This window comes from Aquarana catesbeiana, linkage group LG07 (genome assembly GCF_042186555.1).
Source record: "Aquarana catesbeiana isolate 2022-GZ linkage group LG07, ASM4218655v1, whole genome shotgun sequence".
Classification (NCBI taxonomy): domain Eukaryota; kingdom Metazoa; phylum Chordata; class Amphibia; order Anura; family Ranidae; genus Aquarana; species Aquarana catesbeiana.
In genome coordinates, this window is record NC_133330.1 from 97,685,960 (window position 1) to 97,705,943 (window position 19,984).

Below are 19,984 nucleotides of genomic sequence, written 5' to 3' on the forward strand. Positions count from 1 at the left end.
AATATTATATTAGGCACGGAACCTTCTAAGCTCATTTACACTCTTTACTTTTAGACTTCCTGGTATCATGGTATTGACTCAAAAGGCCAAATCCGTGTGGGAACAGGATGTTGGGGTTATTAGCGACTCAGATTGGGAGGAAATCCTTGAGGGTGTGAAAACAGCATCTCCTAAAATGTCGGATAGACTAACAGAACTTACCTGACACCACAAAGGTTAACTTGTTTTCAACCAACATGTAGTCCATTATGCCCTCTTTGTTCATCAGCCCCGGTACATTTTATCACCTGCTCTGGAACTGTCCAAATATGCAAACGTACTGGCTCCAAGTTGTCCACTTTCTACACGATAAGATGGGTTCTCCTGTTTTCCTAGACCCGAAACTTTGCCTACTGGGTTTATTGCTGGATACAGATGTAGAACACACGCACACACACACGCGCGCACACACACGCACACGTATTCCAGAGTATGGGATAAGTGGTTGGGAGATTGCGAGACCTGTACTTAAATGAAGTAAGTGCATATGCAGATTGCACCCCCAGCCCCCCCCCCCCCCTCGTGATATACCGCTAGGCAACTGTTTCACCTACCCTTTTTATAATGGGCTATACTCTAGTGCCGAAACCAAGTATTGCCATAGAAATATGTTGTTTACCCTGTTTGTTTTGCTTGGATCGATGGGACCAAGATGTTTGTTTCTTATTAATCTATTTGACATATGTATCTAAACACTTGTTGAAATATGTGCATTTCCTTTTCAATAAAGTTGTTTTTTCCAATTAAAAAAAAAGTGTTTTCCATTGCTTTGTGTCGTAATGCTTAGATTTGGGCACTGCAAGCAATATTTATCAGGTGTTGAAACGTGTAAATGTCTCAAAGTTGTAGTTAACTGCGCTATATAATTTTTCTTTTTAGTATCACCCAGGTGGGTTAGTTATGTCATATTGTGCTAGTATTCACAGCATATTGGTACATCATGCCAGACTTGCCTGTCAAACGTTGCCTTCCAGTGCTGCGGTGGGATTGATCCGGCAGGCCCCCAGTACTTCCATCCTCGCCCCATCTTCCTACCGGGTTTCGTGCCTTCGGCTGTTTGAATGTCTGGACCAAGATGATGTCACTGTCGCGCATGCGTACGGGGAGTCTTATTGCCGCAGCACAGATCAGAGCCGTAAATGTTTGAGCTACGCATGTGCAGCACAGTGTACATGGCGGATGACAGGCAGAAGGATGCATTTATGGCAGAGGAGATCGATTAGGTCTTTTCTGTCATATGCTGCCTGTCTACAAATTTTTGAAAAATAAATAGATAATAATAGAAGTCAGTGTGAATGCTTCTCAAATCATTTAGAAGGTTTTGATGTTGATTTTCTGTGATTCTGTAAGCAGTGGTTAACATGGCAAGCTGCTGACGTATTAAAGAAGACTGTCAAGTGCTAGTTGAACCCATCACAAGCAGCTGTCAACAGTTGATGAATGCATGTGGCATTTAGTAAGCTCTGACTCCAAACACCCATGAGACCTAGCCCTAAAGGAATTTTTACAGTCAGATAAAGAGCTTATAGCTTGTCTATTTAAGACTTTGTACTCTGGAGCAGGGATCTCCAAACTATGGCCCTCCAGCCGTTGCCGAACTACACATTCCAGGAGGCATTGTTATACTCTGACATTAACAGCAATGACTAAGCATGATGGTAATTGTAGTTCCCGAACAACTGGAGGGCCATAGTTTGGAGACCCCTGCTCTGGAGGATAGACAAGTTCTGGATTTGCTCATTTTAAAAGAATCACGAGACAGCGCTTTTGATTATTTTTAAATATTATACATTAAAGGAGAAGTATGGTAATCTAGGGGTAAAAACAATCATACTTACCTAGGTGAATACTGCATGTGTCCCCCGCCGCCTCTTCACCGAGAAACGAGCCACTGAACACCGCCGCTAGCTTTGTTCTTTCGGCTCCCCAAAAGGAGAGCTGCTGACTGTCAATTAGCAGCTCTCCTGCTCTGCTCCTCCACACTCACTGGAGTGCTGAGCTGTAGAGGGGTGGGAGCGGCTGTCTCAGCGTCTTGCTGAGAGGCTGAGACTGCCATCAGTCCAGGCACCTGGTGTATCCAGACTTCCGAAGTCGGGAGGACGTGGTGCCTGGACTGATTCCAGCGGCGTCAGCGGAAAGCGGACTTCAGATCGCTCTCTGCTGAAAACTGGTCACAGGAGTGCATAACGAATTGTGCTCCTGTGACCCTTAGGAGAAGCCCAGCCAAAAGTGCCCAGGCTGGACTTCTCCTTTTATTGAAGTGGGACATGGGTTAATCAAGCTAAGCATGGCTATGTTTAATAAACCTTTTGGATCGCTTAATATTAGTTGCTGTGGGTAACTGTACTTTTGCTTATTGCCTTTTGCCTTATTGAATAAGCTTATTAAAGTTGTGTGTTTTTGTAGAATATAATGACCCATTTTTATCATTTAGTGTGTGTGGCCTAAAAAGGCTGCAAATGCTTACTTTTTATTCTACCCACACTACCAAACACTGTTGCTTTGGAATCGTCCCCAGAAGTTTGCTGGGAAAAGGACACAAGTGTTGATCTCCTATGTTCACTGCAGGCAGTCCCCGGGTTACAAACAAGGTAGGGTCTGTAGGTTTGTTCTTAAGTTGAAATCTGTAGGCTGAAACAGGTACATTTTTTGAGTGTAGTTCCAGCCAAAAAAACTATTTTTAAGCTTTTTGGATAGCATAGGGAAGGGTTAACACCCCTGTAACATTTGTTTTGCTGTCTGAGGCCCCGTTCAGAGGATTCACCTCAGTTTCTGTCTCAATGACAATTGGATTTTGAAAATTTTGGGTTGTAGAAACAAGCCTTGGTGATAAAGCATCAGTGGAGGTACCTTTTTCCCATGATCTTACAGGAGAGAATTTCCCTTCCTAGGGGTAGATTTCCTCTCACTTCCTGTTGTCTCACTCCATTTGTAAGTAGGAGTCGTTTGTAACTAGGGGACCACCTGTAACTGGTTCTTCCCACCAACACCTACTACTACTGTGTTCTATAGTGATGTAGAGTTTGGCAGAACAAACCAGAGAGCGTTCCATGGACACAAGATCGACATTCCTAGAAATGTGAGTTTCTTAACAACCTAGCAAGATAATTTCTCAGTATTTGAGCAGCACTGAGTGGCACGAGGAGAGGTATGGTATATAGAGTCATCTTTTCAGATAATGTGCATTTTTTGATATTTATATTGATGACGGGTTGCTTTAATTGCCATTTATGTATCACAGCTATCTTCTGCAATAGAGAATCGGGTAAACATTGGAAAAAAATTACATTTATTGCAGTGTAATAGTTCGGGACTTTGCTTTTCATTGTCTGAGGGTTCTACATGTATATTTAGTAAGATCGACCATAACCATTTTCATCATCCATTTTAGATTGTCCCCCAATACGTTGGTGACCCCACACAAGAAAAACATGTTGGGCAATGGAAACTATGATGTCAACGTAATTATGGCAGCACTTCAGACCAAGGGATATGAAGCTGTGTGGTGGGATAAAAGAAGGTACAGATCTCATTAGAGTGCCATAATCAAAATATTGCTTTATTTTGATTAGATTAGTAAATGTCAAAATGGCATTTGTACATGTAAGAAAATTCTATTTATTTTTTTGAGTAGAGTTGCTATGCTGTACAGTGCTTGAGGTACATAAGATATTAATGTTTAATTAAATGTCAAGTATTGAAAAATATTCTATATATAAAAAAATATATATTTACAGTTTTTTTTTTCCAGAGTTCTAGCTACTTTGGCTTTGTTCACACTGGTGCATTGTTGGAAATATGTGCACAAGTGCACCCTTCACGTTTGTGACAGTAGTAGTAGAAGTAGTGAGTGTGCAGCTTGTATAACAGTGTGAGTTTGCTGTCTTCTCAAAATAACTCAACACAGTCATTAATGTCTAAACTGCTGGCAACAAAAGTGAGTACACCCCTAAGTAAAAATGCCCAAATTGGGTCCAATTAGCCATTTTCCCTCCTGGTGTGACTTGTTAGCGTTACAAGGTCTCAGGTGTGAATGCAGAGCAGGTGTGTTAAATTTGGTGTTATCGCTCTCACTCTCTCATACTGGTTATTGGAAGTTGAACATGGCACCTCATGGCAAAGAACTCTCTGAGGATCTGAAAAGAATTGTTGCTCTACATAAAGATGGCCCAGGCTATAAGAAGATTGCAAGACCCTGAAACTGAGCTGCAGCACGGTGGCCAAGACCATACAGCGGTTTAAAAGGACAGGTTCTAAAGATGATGCCCAAAAAAGCCTGCAAATGTTTGCTTAAGACAAGCAGACTAAGGACATGAATTACTGGAACCATGTCCTTTGATCTGATGAGACCAATATAAACTTATTTGGTTCATATGGTGTCAAGTATGTGTGGCGGCAACCAGGTGAGGAGTACAAAGACAAGTGTGTCTTGCCTACAGCCAAGCATGATGGTGGGAGTGTCATGGTCTGGGTCTGCATGAGTGCTGCCGGAACTGGGGAGCTACAGTTCATTGAGGGAACCATGAATGGTAACATGTACTGTGACGTACCGAAGCAGAGCATGATCCTCTCCCTTCGGAGACTGGGCCGCAGGGCAGTATTCCAACATAACGACCCAAACACACCTCCAAGACGACCACTACCTTGCTAAAGAAGCTGAGGGTAAAGGTGATGGACTGGCCAAGCATGTCTCCAAACCTAAACCCTATTGAGCATCTGTGGGGTATCCTCAAATGGAAGGTGGAGGAGCACAAGGTCTCTAACATCCACCAGCTCCGTGATGTCATGGAGGAGTGGAAGGGGGATCCAGTGGCAACCTGTGAAGGTCTGGTGAACTCCATGCCCAAGAGGGTAAGGCAGTGCTGGAAAATAATCGTGGCCACACAAAATATGGACACTATGGACCCAATTTGGACATTTTCACTTAGGGGTGTACTCAATTTTGTTGCCAGTGGTTTAGGCAGACATAATGGCTGTGTGTTGTTCTTTTGAGGGGGACAGCATATTTACACTGTTATACAAGCTGTACACTCACTACTTTACATTGTAGCAAAGTGTTAGTTCTTCAGTGTTGTCACAAACGTGAGGGGTGTACTCACTTTTGTGAGATAGAGAAAAAAAAAGTATGTATGTGTGTAAAATATTTTCATTTTTTTTTCTATCTATATTTCTAATGTGAGGGGTGTACTGGAACTGTGCTTCTATTTGTAGTCGCATAGTTCTGCCCATTTCCCTGCGAGTCCAGCCTGTCATTTATACCACCCACTCTAGAGAGCAAGGCTGGCTTCAACAGCTAGACGGCTGCAGGAAAAGATGTTTAATAGAGAATAAATTACTTTCTGACTCCAAATTTGCAAGTAAACGTTATACCAGATTGTGATTTTTTTTTTTTTTTTTTTTTTTCTATGAACCAAAACTTATAAATGCAATCAGGCCTACATATGTGTTTGTTTTGGGGTGGGGAGTGAGGGGGGGGGGGGGGGTTATGAAAATAAAACAGTATAGATACAAATTATATAAATTTTTTTTTTTTTTTTTTTTTTTTTTTTTTTAATTGCAGCCTTGAAAGCACATGCTTTTTCTGAATGCACAGGAATAAAAAGATGGTGCTGCTGAATTTGTACACCCTGTGATAGTTGCAATACGTTAAAATCATTATTGGCGCACAAAAACGCAACATAACTTGCACAGCTCCAAATAAATCTACAGCATAAAACTGTATTGAATTAATAAATAATAAATGTTAGATACCTTTTTTGCAAAACTGTGAAAATCAAAGATGTGAAAATAAGCATTTTGTGCTAAAAATAAAATAAAAATGGTGGGTGGCTTAACACTTCTACATTGTGTAATACCCAATCCAACTATACTATGTATACTGTGTTGGTCTGCATTCAGATAAAATGATGCAGGCATACATTTTTATTGTGACACAGTGCTTTACAACTCACAACATGCCGCAGCGTACTGTGTGTTGAATCTCTCTAATGGGCACAGACAGCAATTTAAAAAAAAAAAAAAAAACTGGCAGGGGTTCTGATCCCTCTACACTCTATCCAAAACTAAAAAAAAAGCCTTAAAGGGGAGTTCTGCCCACCCCTTTAAAAATTAAGTCAGCAGCTACCCATTCTGTAGCTGTTGACTTTTAACATTAGGACACTTACCTGTCCTGAAGTCCAGCGATGTCTGCACCGCAGCCAAAATTTACATCAGCTGGCCTGGGGGCTGCCATTGCGGGTAAGGGAACCCGGCAGTGTAGCCTTTTTCGGCTTTACAGCCGGGTCCCTGCTGCGCATTTGTGAAGCTCGCTGCGATCTTTTACTGGCCCAGCAGAAGGGGAGGGGGGCAGAACTGCTGAAGTAATTCGCTGTGGCCTGGTCTCCAGGAGTAGGGACAGGGTGGTACCTGTAAAATAGAACAGGTACCCACACTGACATGTCAAATCGCATGCCAAATCGGCCCGATGTGAATGTGGGCTTGGTTATACTATAAGGCTTACTGAGTTGGCCCGCTAGAAGTGGTTCTGCTCTGAGAATGGCCTTACATGCTTGGCATTTGAAAGGGTAAAACCTTATAGGGATTGCAATTGGTTATACCTCAAAGCATTGTCTGTTTAGTGAAAGCTATTGAGATGCTCGTCACAATTTTCATTGGGGTACTGTAATTTCTGTTTTCACTTTACGCTATTTTTCTATTTTCTTGTCATAACTAGTTTATTCTTTTTAACAGGGACGTTGGCTTGATCTCTCTTTCTAATGTCACAGGGTTCATTATGAACCTCCCATCAAGTCTGTCCTGGGGACCCTTAAAGCTCCCACTTAAGAGGCAGCACTGGATATGTGTGCGTGAGATCAGTGGCACTTATTTCAACCTGGATTCCAAGCTTAAGAGGCCCGAGCGGATTGGAAGTGATGATGACTTAAGGTAAACTGTGTATTTTATACAAGCAATCTGAGACTGGTTTTTAACCTTTCCTTTTCCAATTACTCATGTAACATCAGTTTTTCTTTTTAAAGCAGACCTTTCAATAACACTACAAGTCTGCCTTTTTTTTTTTTTTATCAAAAAAAGCAGTAATTTGAACTTCCATCTAGTGACTTTTGCCTAGGCTGAAATGATGAGTCTGCTGCATGCAAGAGAAAGCATTCTCTCATTACTTTAGTGATCAGACTGCAACATTATTACTTGTAGCAAGTCACAAGATGTGAGGTTGTTGCAGGGGCGGATCTGTTTCAGAAGTTTATAAACATGGCCAAGAACTGCACAGGCACCAGGACTTGCATGATTGTGTCAATTTTGAGCTATCAATCTCGGTGTACGAATTAGATGCTGTGATTGATGATTCCTAAATTAAATTGCCTATGTCCTTATGGATAAAATGCAGGTGGTGGCATTGTCAGGGGGAGTACTGTGTTCTCTGGGCGAAGTAATAAATGCTTGTATTTCATTTACACGTTACTTAAAGTGGTTGTTAACCCACTTCCATTACATCATCCCATCCTCTCTGCATTATTATAAGAAGTTTCCCTGTGCCTGTGTTTTGTAAAAAAAAAAAAAAAAAGCATGATTCTACCTGTATGAGCTCAGCTCTGGGCGCTCAGCTGATTCCTCTCCTCTGTTTTGACGCTGGCTCAAGGCTGCAGTGGGCAGGGCCGAGCCTTCCCTCTGACGTCAGCCGGGGAGGAGGGGGAGAGAGGAGAGACAGAGCACCGAGCTGCCGGCAATCAGCTGAGCGACGGGTGCGGAGCTCATACAGGTATAATCGTGCAGTTTTTTGGGTTTTTTTACTGAACACAGGCACAGGGAAACTTCTTATAATGGTGCAGAGAGGCTGGGATGATGTAATAGAACATATGAAAGCAGCAGGAGCAGGGGACACATTGTACGAGCAGAGACAGACAGAGGGGAGGGGGGAGAAGGAGACAGATAGCATGACTGAGGCACGCAAACGGACCACGGTGGCAGGGCTCAGCAACCATGATTATTGTGGTCTGTTTGCAGAGGGGAGGGCATAGCCAGGCAGGATCAGCCAGATATTTCAGGTGATACGGGGGTCCGAATGACACAGCACAAGCACAGTGCTGTATAACATGCTTTAAGGGAACAGGGTGTGTGTGTATGTATGTATGTATGTGTGTGTATATATATATATATATATATATATATATATATATATATATATATATATATATATATATATATATATATATATATATATATATATATATATATATATATATATATATATATATATATATATATATAATTTGTAGTCAGAGTCTTCACTTGGAATTGCGATAATCCTAACTACCAAGACCTGAGGTGTGCCTTGGCCTGGCTGGTCAGTATGCCTAAAAGAGGGCATACCCTGAATGAATGAAATGTAAATTAACCCCTTCCCGCCGACCGTACGCAGATATGCGTACTCGGCTTTCCGGGGTTATACCGGGATGATGCCCGCAGCTGCAGGCATCATCCCGGTACTGTTGTTTACAGCGGGCGATCGGCTACCCGTGTATAACAACCGATGCGGCTAAAAGCCGCTCGGTTGTTATACCGGAGGAGCGGGAGGGGACATCCCCCCCCCCCCTCCCGCCGCCTCCCGCCGCTGTTACCGGGCCTCCCGTGCGATCGGGAGGCCCGGTGTCCAATCGGGAATCTTCGGCGGCTGGGGGCGGGCTGGAACGAAGCTGTGAGCGGCTTCGTTCCAGCCTTCTTGTTGTAAACACGGAAGCGACGTCATGACGTCACTTCCCGTTTACTCGGCTGCCAATGGCGCCGAATTTAAAAAAGTACACAGTATTCAGAATCGCCGTTTTCGGCGATCTGAATATTTTGAAGTGTAAAGGAGGGATGGGGGGTCTTTTAGACCCCCCCATCCCTGCATAAAGAGTACCTGTCACCACCTATTACTGTCACAAGGGATGTTTACATTCCTTGTGACAGCAATAAAAGTAAAAAAAAAAAAAAAATTTTTTTAAAACACAATTTTAAAGTAAAAAAATAAATTAAATAAATAAATAAATAATTTTTTTTTTTTAAGTGCCCCTGTCCCCGCAAGCTCGCGCAGCGAAGAAAACGCATACGGAAGTCGCGCCCGCATATGTAAACGGTGTTCAAACCACACATGTGAGGTATCGCCGCAATCGTCAGAGTGAGAGCAATAATTCTAGCACTAGACCTCCTCTGTAGCTCAAACCTGGTAACCGTAAAAATGTTTTAAAGCGTCTCCTATGGAAATTCATAGGTACCGTAGTTTGTCGCCATTCCACGAGTGCGTGCAATTATAAAGGGTGACATATTTGGTATCTATTTACTCGGCGTAACATCATCTTTCACATTATACAAAAACATTGGGGTAACTTTACTGTTTGGATTTTTTAAAATTCATGAAAGTGTCCCTTTTCCAAAAATTTGCGTTTAAAACACCGCTGCACAAATACCGTGTGATAAAAAATATTGCAACAATCGCCATTTTATTCTCTAGATTCTCTGCTAAAAAAATATATATAATGTTTGGGAACTCTAAGTAATTTTCTAGCAAAAAATACGGATTTTAACTTGTAAACACCAAATTTCAAAAATAGGCTTAGTCATGAAAGGGTTAAATAATAAAAGTATGGGGACCCGGAAATGATCCGACGAAGGATTTGATGGAGGAGGAGGGATATATAGCCCTCAGACTCCACCTACAAATCCAGGCTAGCCTGCGGCCAGCCTTCAAACTTGTAGTCAGAGTCTTCACTTGGAAATGCGATAATCCTAACTACCAAGACCTGAGGTGTGCCTTGGCCTGGCTGGTCGGTATGCCTAAAAGAGGGCAAAAAGAGACCCAAAGTAGGTGTTATCTGAAAGCTTCAATGAAGGGCCAGCAACAGCCATCTGTCCGAGAAAATAGCGAAAGCCTGGATGCCTACAAAAGGGGATTACGTATGAGACAGCTAAAACAGGAGGAACTCCAGCGCCCCATGTACCTGATGATGAAAGAAGGGACCCCCTGTTCGGGACCCACAAAGTTGCCTCCGATCCTGACAAATTACCAGAAAAGGGTTTAGGATATGAGCCTAATATGGAAGGTAAACCTGGACATGTGAACGAACTGTTCGCGCTGAGAGGATGCATGGGGAAGGGAGAAAGAGCTGACCGGAGGAATCTTGCAGAGAAGGACGTATACTTGAATCTGATACCGTAATGACCACGAACCCCTAGCTTGTCCCTCTATACTAAACATAGAGAAGTTGTGAGCGTAGCAAAAGGGAATTGCCTAGAGCACTAAGCGGTAACTGAGCCAAGGGTGGAAGACAGGAAGTCTGAAACGCCACGAAAAAACTTGGCCGGTAACTGGTAGCCGTGCCAAGAGAACATCCCTGACTACCCTTATCACAGCTTAGAGAGGGTGAGCTGCTAAAAATGGACAGACTGACAGGAGTTTGTAGGGACCTGAAATGCTGGACACCTGTTAGATACTTTGATAGAGTTGGCAGATGGCCAAAATGTAGAGGCAATATGCAGTGAAAGCCAGAGACAGGAACATATGAAACCTTCCCACCCTTGGTAGAAACCCTCGGAATACTCTGCATAAGAACCATAGGCCAGATTGATCGCCTGTGACCAGGCTAGCCCCCTAGTTCCACATGCCACTGTGAAGAAACGCCAACCTCGACTGCAGGGGCCCAGAGAAGAGCAGGAGCCGGGGTCGTTGCTGACACCTCCGCTCTAGCCGAGCGGGCTATGATGCCCTCCATCCTGCCTAATGATTATAGCATGGACGTAAGAGCGTATTAAGTACAGCATGGAACTAGGTTAAGAATCATGCATAGAAACATGTTCTGCTGGTGGATGGAAGAGGTTGGGACGGAGTTAGGAATAACAACCTAAAAAATACTGCCCCCCCCCCATCTAAGGCCAGGAAAGGGGTACACCAGTGAAAAAACTCAGCTATAAGTTTGGTATGGTCCCCCCCCCCACATGATGGGGTGCTGCCATGCAACAACGGAGAGATGAATGCGAATTTGTCGCATCTGGAACGCGAATCATGCCCTGATCTAAGGAAACACAAGAGAAAAGAGAACAGACAACCAACCCATGAACAACAACACCCCTTCGTACCTGACAAGTATGAGGCTGTAGGTGCGGAAATGACAAGACCAACAGCGCATGAAAGTGAAACTAATGACAACGCCACCCTAGTGTTTACAGTAAGTGAGCCCGAGCAACCTGCAGCGCCAAGACAGGCAATTAAAAACGAACACTCAGGGCTGATGTACCCACAGACAGTGGTGGGTAGTAGTAAAGCTGTAATGGTGAACGTGCATGTTTGACGTATGTTATACGGGCGAGAAGATTGTGGGACGACAATCAATTAAAAACAAAACCTCAGCCTGTATGGGTCCATAGACGTGACAGACCCTGGATGTGAGCACTAGCTAACAGAAATGCTACTAAATGAAAGGCTATGACAGAAAACAGACAGGAAGCAAACTGAAACCCTCAGGGCTAGTGTACCCACAGACCATGGTGGGTAGTCACACAGTTGTGATGAAATGAACATTCATTGTATGACGTATTGCACTAGCTAACAGAATGCTACGACAGAAAACAGACAGGTAGCAAACTGAAACCCTCAGGGCTAGTGTACCCACAGACCGTGGTGGGTAGTCGTACAGTTGTAATGAAATGTGCATCATATGACGTATGTTATATGGGTGAGAAGATGTGGACAAACATTTTAAACGAAACCTGAGCCTGTATGGATTCGTAGACGTAACAGACCCTGGATGTGAGCACTAGCTGACAGGAATGCTACGAACGTAATGCTACGACAGGACAAATCTACGAAAGAAAGCTACACAGGAAACTGCTACAAAAGAAAAAAATGCTACGACAGGAAAATCGCTACGAATGAAAGCTACACAGGAAAATTGCTACGACCGGAAAATCGCTACGAAAGAAAGCTACACAGGAAAATGCTACGACAGGAAATGTTATGAATTAAACTATACGGGAAAATAAAAAACTACGACAGGAAAAATGCTGCGACAGGAAAATCATGACGACTGAAAAGCTAAGACAGGAAAACATAATGAATGAAAGCTACACGGGAAAATGCTGCGACAGGAAAATCGCTACGACAGAAATGCTACGACAGGAAAATCGCTACGAATAAAAGCTACACAGGAAAAATCGCTATGACAGGAAAATCGCCAGGAATGCAATAAATTAAATGCTATCACCCAAAATGCTACTAACGAAAAGCTATGACAGAAATGCTACAATCGAAATGCTGTGACAGGAAATGCTACAAATGAAAGCAACGAATGAAATGCTATGTACGAAAAAGCTATGACAGAAATTAACTAAATGCTGTGACAGGAAACGCTATGATCGAAAAGCTGCGACAGGAATGCTACCCTTGAAACAGAAATGCTGCGAACAATGACAGATGCTGACAGATTGTAGAAATCCAGCAAGAACTGAGCAGATCTAGTATTGACGTCAGTCATATGGTAGTGAACCTAGGGCACTGCTTAACACCAGAAATAGGAATACTCCTGCTCCAGTTACATGAATCAACTCCCCGTATGCATGGCCCCTCCCCAGGACCGTCAGCGACAGACCAACTGGTTTCTCTGCCCCCTCCCCCTCGTGCCTGTTTCCTTTGGCTGAGTGCTTGCTGAGTATGCATTATAGTTGCTAAACATATATGTATAGCGTTCCTGGTGTTTGGCCAGCAGTCCAAATGAGGTTGCTAGACATCCCAGATGCTGGATGAAAAGCTGAAAACAGGGAGCTAAGGAAACACAAAAGACCACCGTTAGCTGAACATTTCTTAAATTAGCGTGGGAACAGTTGGTATGGACATGGTGGTTATGGCTGGAGGTGTATACATGAAGACGTGTCCACCCGGAGAATGAAGAGTATGGTGAGCCTGGATCTGTACATTGCTAAAACTGAGCATGTTTTGTCACACCCACAGTCGAGGTGATACACAGCCCACGTCCCTGCATTCCCACTGGCAGAGGTGGACGAGCCCTGCGTTTGGCTCCAGCTTGATGCCACCATGAAATGAATGGGAGCACAGCACCTGAGCTGTAGCTGCCCTCCTGGGCTCGGCACCGCCAGCTGCTCTGGAGCCCAGAACTGGCCATTACGGGCGCCAGAGCTTCCAACATCCCCCACATAGAGCATTGTTGCAGCTTCAGGAAACCTGCAACAAACCCCCCCCCCCCCGGAGTGAACAGGCTGAGAATTGCGGGATTTAATGTTTGAGCATTGTTGAGGTTTGCGAACACTTGGCTGTGAATGAGGACCTGAGCTGCATTAAACGGTATACTGCCCCATTCATCCACAAGGGGGCGATATTTATCTCTTTCAGGCTGTATGTTGCTGTAATATACCGTGGCCACTTCCCTCATACTATGTGCAGATATAGATGGACAAACCAGCAGAAAAGACGGAGAGAGGGGTGATTGTGCAGAAATAGGCTTGGAATTTCAATCATTTAACAAATGATGTTTGTGAATTTCCCTGTACCCGTATCTGAGTTCTCTTAGACCATAAATATGTTTGTACTTTCCCGAGCTTCACGGAGAGGAGGTAAATGACACAATACCCAGAAACCCAGCTTTAGCACAACTCTGCCAAAAAGCAGGTGGACCTCCCCTGTGACAGGACAGACATCCCCCCCACGAGCCGACACACCCACGCTGTCGGCTGACCTCCCGCTGAGAACGGGCTGACACCTGAGCAGGATGGATGGCATCCACTGCAGACCCTCTGTTGATGCCATCCGCTCGCACCTACCGGAACCGCGAGCGAGAACCCTGCAGCCGACTGCGCTGCTACTCTGCTGGCGGAAACCGGAAGTGATGCGATAATGCCCTATGCACCCGGAAATGATCCGACGAAGGATTTGATGGAGGAGGAGGAGGGATATATAGCCCTCAGACTCCTACAAATCCAGGCTAGCCTGCTGCCAGCCTTCAAACATATGTTTTTGTTAACAAACACTGTAATATTCATGCAGTTTGCATTAAAAATATATGTGATGGTGGTCTGGAGAAGTAGTGCATTCAAGATGACCCCCATACCTCAAATATTTTCTTAATTGCAATGCAATTGAGGCATTGGCTTTTCTGCCCAGTGTCAATACTACAAAGTGCTTAACCTTGCCCAGGAGTTTGTTGGTGTTGTCATCTGGCAATGGGTCCAGATCTAGCAAGACAACACTTAGGTACCCCTTCATTGTCTCCAGCAGTTACCAACGTGATACAAACTGTCTTTAACAATTTACCTGTTAAATGCAGCAAAAGCATGCATCCCTGCCCTTTGGAAGCGGCCCATAACTCCATCCTTATTTTTCTGAAGTTAATGAAACCATGAGTATGGTAGATCTGACTGCCTCACTCAATAACAAAGAGGAGAAATCCAGGCTCTCCTTCTTCCCATGGATTAACTTCATGTGATACAAGGCCACTATATCCTATAGTTTCCCTTTTTTTTCCCCACAAAAATGTCAGTTACATACTGAACCTTAAAACATTTAGCTTTTATTGTGTACCCACAAGTCTTATACATATTACTTTTCTAAACAAATAGGGCTTAGTTTAGTAGCAGATCTGGGTGCATATTTTTATCCTAGGTTTTAAATGGGGAGGAAGAGGGAAAATTAGGAAAAATACAATTCCCTGCCACTTCCTATATGACTTTGTTTGCACAGCCCCAAATATTTGTCTCTGATTTTAATCATCAGTCTCCTGACTAAAAAGACACAAAAAAGAAAACGTTCATCATGCAAGTTTTTTTTTCTGCTTGCTACAGTACAGCAAGACTCGCACAAAAATGTTTTCCCTGTATATTGTTAAAGTAACTTAAACTAAAAGTGACTTTGTACAGATTTGTGAACACAGAATTTCTCAATGAAACTATTCGCCTTTGTATGTTTTGATACTTTCCTAAAAAAATTGTTTGGCATCCACTTTATGTGATAGGACTTGCTGATTTTAATGGGGTTGGGGTATTTTCAGATTTATTTGTAATACATGGTGATCTATTACACTTTTTTTTTTTTAAACCATTGTGTGACCACTTCTCTTTGACCAAGAAAGGGGTAACTCGGGTGGGGGGGGGGGGGGGGGAAGGTTCACCTCCATTATATGGCAGAAACTTCCTTTTTTCTGTTTTAAGCTATCCTTTCAATCAGTTCATGTAGTGGACATAGAGCCCTGCATTGGAAGAAAAACAGGTGAGAGGTTTTTGAGGTTTTTTTGTTTTTGTTTTTTTTTGGGGTTTTTTTTGTTTTTGTTTTTTTTTTTTTTGCCACATCAGCGAGATATTTCTCTGGGAGTCATGTTTCATTTTTAAATTTCAAACATTGTCCCTTCATTTCATCACATCATAGTGGCAACTTTTATCCCTATTATACAAAACTTTTACATCACAAGAAGTACCCTTAGTGCGCTGAGATGCAGTCTTGTTTTAACATCACTACCAAAAACATGCACCCCCTCCCAACCCACTCCCCACCCCAAACCGCGGTTTGGGAAGAGGTGAGAGGTTAATCTCTTGTCTTTTTAAAATATTGTCCTAAATTATTAAAGTATATCCAAGACCAATTTTTTTTTTTTTTTTTTTTAATTTGGTTATGTTTTCCTTGTTTTATTTCTTTTTTTAGCTCCTTGTATTCCATATAAGATATTGCCTTTTATTTTCTGTCCTGGAGACACATCAGGTATTGTTAGAAAATGTCCCAAAGGGAGATTAAATTTAGTCTTTAATAGAGGTTAGTGAAACAGGGATCTTCATTAGATTTCCTTTCACCTTCTGTTTTGGTGATTACTGTAACATTTTTGATTTGACATCGCTTTCTGTCCTATTGACAATCGTAACCAGGACTAATAAAGAGGGTGAATCTCCCCAATGAGCACACAGTAATAAAATCTATGTATGTTGGTACCCCAAAAAAAAGTATATCCCTTCAGGGCAACAGTCGCTACGATTGACTATGAACATTTATGTATTACCTACGCATGTCACATGTGGAATGATTGTACTGAACAAAGGAAAAATGTTTGTGCATTGGAAAACTGTACATCTTTGTGGGAAATAAAAACATTTAATTAAAAAAAAAAAAAAAAAAGTAGACCTAAATGCCAGTTTTTTATTTATTTATTTTTTTTACCTTTTTAATGTATTCTATGGTAAAAAAAAAAAAATCTAAGTACAGCACCCCCCAGCCCCCCTATACTTACCTGAGCGTGATCCCAATCCAGCTATGTGCACAAGAGCAGCGGCTCTCTTTCCTCATTGGCTGAGAATGGCAGAGGCAGGAACAAAGCTAAGCGTGGGAATGTGGATGTCCCAATACCAGAGAAGGGGCACTTTACCAGGCCAGTTGCACTGTCCTGCGCATGCACACTAGAAGGCAGGAAAGAAGCGTTTATGGCAGAAGACACATTAACCGTGTTGCCACTCTTCTGCCTGCTGGTTAAACTTTAGTTTCACTTTAAAATCCTGGGTTTGCCTTTACTGTATTGGGTGCTAAAAGTATCTGCCAGCTTTAAGCACTCCCATGTTGCACACTACCTCTACTCACAAGCTGTCACTGAAATTAAGTATTTTTCTAAAGAGGCTATCAGCTGAAATGCAAGCATCTTTTACTGCTGCTATGCATCTACCAAGTACAAGCCCAATACCAGAACCTTGATGTCCACTAGTTTGACTATATATTTGGCCTACTTTTATACCGCTTTATCTATAACTAACCAATCCGGAGTTGAGTTTTCTTTCTGACCACAGATTTTATCAAACATAATTTCTTAGATTTTTTTTTTCTCCTTGCAGGAAATTTTTGCAACATCAACTAAGGGGAAAAAACTGTGAGCTACTCTTAGTAGTGCCAGAAGAAGTTGAAGTTCATCAGCGCTGGCGGACTGACCTGTAATAAACTTTGGATTTTTTTTTTTTTTTTACTATATTTTTTTTTTTTTCCATTCACTACAGTTTATTATGTATTGACAATCTCTGTATTGGATGCAGCCCTGTATTTGTCCTTCAGAAGAAAAAAGTCAAATGAAATGGAGGCTTTGGCCCTTTCACATCTGACAGTGCAATATGGAGAAGTAATCCACAGGTTCTTTTTGTTTGTATATATCAAAACAAGAGGAGGCTGATTCATCTCAGTAAAGTCTAAATGAAAAAAGTAGTAATGAATGGTGTTCTGTGGGCTACCAAATGAGTATAGTGCAGAAATAATTATAATTGAAAGGAACAGGTTTATGCATGCTGATGGTTGTGATGGAATCTCTACAGTACATTTTTTTTTTTTTTTCTTCTTTTTTTTGATAAATGTTTCAGGTTAACGCTGTAATTTTTACAGGATACCTGTGGTATAAGCCATTGATCAGGATGAAACCCATTATATATTCACGAGGAACACCTTGGATAATTATAAACAAACTGAGCCATCCTTGTATATGCACAATATCTAAAAGCTTCAGTTCTTAAAAAAGAGAAAAAAAAAAAACAAAAAACGAAAAAGTGCTCTTTATAACCTAAGAAATAATTGTATATGTGGACATAAACAGTACACATTATTTTGTTTTATCTTTATAATACTCCCTCTACAAGCAGACATTGCCTGTTTTTTATATCCATGTCTGTGCAGTTATACTGGTGCGATCTGATTAGTTTACATGTTCAGCCAAAATATGATCTTACTTGAAAGCAATTTCTAAACACTATATTCAAGTAGTGCTGAAAGACTAAAGGAGGTCCCTTTCCTGGTGCCTAATTTCAGTCTATATACTGTTTTGTGTTTTTTCTTTAAAACTATACCACACTAATGGATAATGGTTCTGTTCTACAACCGGAGTTCAAGGTAATGTATGCCTGTGTCCACTATTTTGTCTCAGCTTTGTAATATGGTAGTACTATGATATAACTTCTTGCCTTTGCTTACACCATTTAACATCCTGACTTTCCAAACTCCATCACTCATGTAAAATCATTGGATATGTGTTTGTTGCACAATGCTATATGTAGAAAATTTATAGCAAGGGCAAACTGTTTAATTTCATAGAAACCCTGGGTTATTACTGGGTAAGAAATAATTTACTTAAGCTGAACTCCACTAGATATACAATAGTACCAGTTAATGCAGTTATGAAGTCAACACTCAGATTGGGAAAGGGAAGGCCAGCACTAGAGCCAGTTACACTTCTGCACATTGGAATGAATTTGCTGCTTTCCCTTCATTGTGCAGCCAGTAGGCTGAGGATTTGTCCTTCACCAAGCTGTGCTGCCGTGAGAACTTAGCTGTACAGTGTGACTGGGTCACAAGACTGGCTGCACAAATTCTTTAGCAGGTTAAACAGTTCCCATAGGTCTATCTAGAGTTTAGCTTTAAAAATGGTGCTTTGTGGAAATAGGAGGAAACTGTTTTTGATCGGGGGGGGGGGGGGGGGACATGCAGAACGTGACATGCCCAACCAAACTGATGCTTTTTTTATTGCATTGCAAGAAGCAGGACAATGAGATTTTTGAATGGCCACTTCTGGAAATACCACCTTTTTATTTTGCACCAGTATTCATGTATATAATAATGTGTTATGTTTCAGGTGGGTAACATTTGAACAGTACAGTAAATAGGAGGAGAAATGCATATATTCAACTAAGAAACTGATAACCGGACAATAATAAACAAACATAAGTACCATATTTTCACTATGCTTTGTGGACCATGTTGAAGCATTTGAATTCAGCAGTTGTGACTTAAAGAAACAAAATTCAGAATTTAGTGCCTGTAATCTGTTGCTGTAGAAACGTGTCCCTTAGGGTTCATGCCACAAGTGTTCTAGTCAGACGCTCTGTTTTCTACTCAAACACACGCAGCGATGTTTGAAAGGAAACTGCAGAATTTAAAAAGAATAGGCTGCGTTCAACCTGTTTTAACTGCAGTTCAAAGTACCCAGATAGGGCATGCTGTATCCGAAGAGGCACAAAGCAGGTCGAATGCAGCCTTTGACTTCTCATTTGTATTGCTCGATTAAAGTCAGTGGGATTTTGCTGACCTGCATTGAACATGCGTTCCAAATGTACATCAAATGCAGGAAAACAGCGCCCTGTGACTTGAGCTCAATTATTGTCTGTATGACTGGTTTTAATACAGTTACAGCACGCACTTACATTGGTCAGTCATTAAGATTATCCAGTCTATAAAAAGTCTCGCAACAACAACGGTTTCTAAACTATATGCTGTGTTAATTGTATTGTACTGGTCTGGTGGTACAATATATACAAAAGCCTCTTGTTTGTTTTGAACTAATGTATTTTGATTATTAGGTGAAGGCCATGTTTACCAAGCAGCTGTGGGCTGTATTGCCTTTATCCTCAATGCTTTTTTAAGGTTGACGTAACAGGAATAATGGGGGGGGGGGGGGGGGGGATTACAATGGTGCAGAAAATTTGTGTGACTGGTGTGCTCCACAGCAGGTAGTCTGTCTGCACCACCCGTGCAAGTTTCCATTTCAGAGAAATAGAAACTGGTCGGGGTTCTGCACCTAATCAATGAATGGACTGTGGCCGTTTTTAATATAGAAAACTGGCACAAGTCCCTGCCATATAGGATGTGAACTATCTGCCAGCAACTTTGATAAGTAGGTCTGGCGCTCTATATACCGTTTTTGGCACAGACACTGCATAGAAAACTAAGCAGATCACTCCTAATATTTGTTATTTAGGGGCAGGCTCTGCTCCATTTTCTCAGTTTAGGCTAGGTTCACATATGCTGCGGGTCACAGCATGGGGTCCGGTGCGTCCCTGTTCACCAATTCAGGTGTGAATCGGGTCCAAATTTTTGCCTGAGTTTGCAGTTGAATTGGACCCAAAGATGCACAGGACCCTTTTTAAATGTGAACTGCAGCTGCCCCAGAGCTGTGTGACCTGG

At 42.2% G+C, this 19,984-nt stretch overlaps 1 protein-coding gene across 1 annotated transcript in view; it reads left to right on the top strand.

Annotated features, from left to right (window-relative positions):
* JOSD1 (Josephin domain containing 1) overlaps positions 1-19,475 on the top strand; it is a 44,041-nt gene extending 24,566 nt beyond the window's left edge. Inside the window, exons 3-5 of the mRNA XM_073592523.1 lie at positions 3,431-3,559; positions 6,769-6,963; positions 16,882-19,475. Coding sequence (XP_073448624.1) covers positions 3,431-3,559; positions 6,769-6,963; positions 16,882-16,981 — 424 coding nt within the window. The 3' untranslated portion in view covers positions 16,982-19,475. The remainder of the gene's footprint in view (positions 1-3,430; positions 3,560-6,768; positions 6,964-16,881) is intronic.
* Positions 19,476-19,984: the final 509 nt, after the last annotated feature.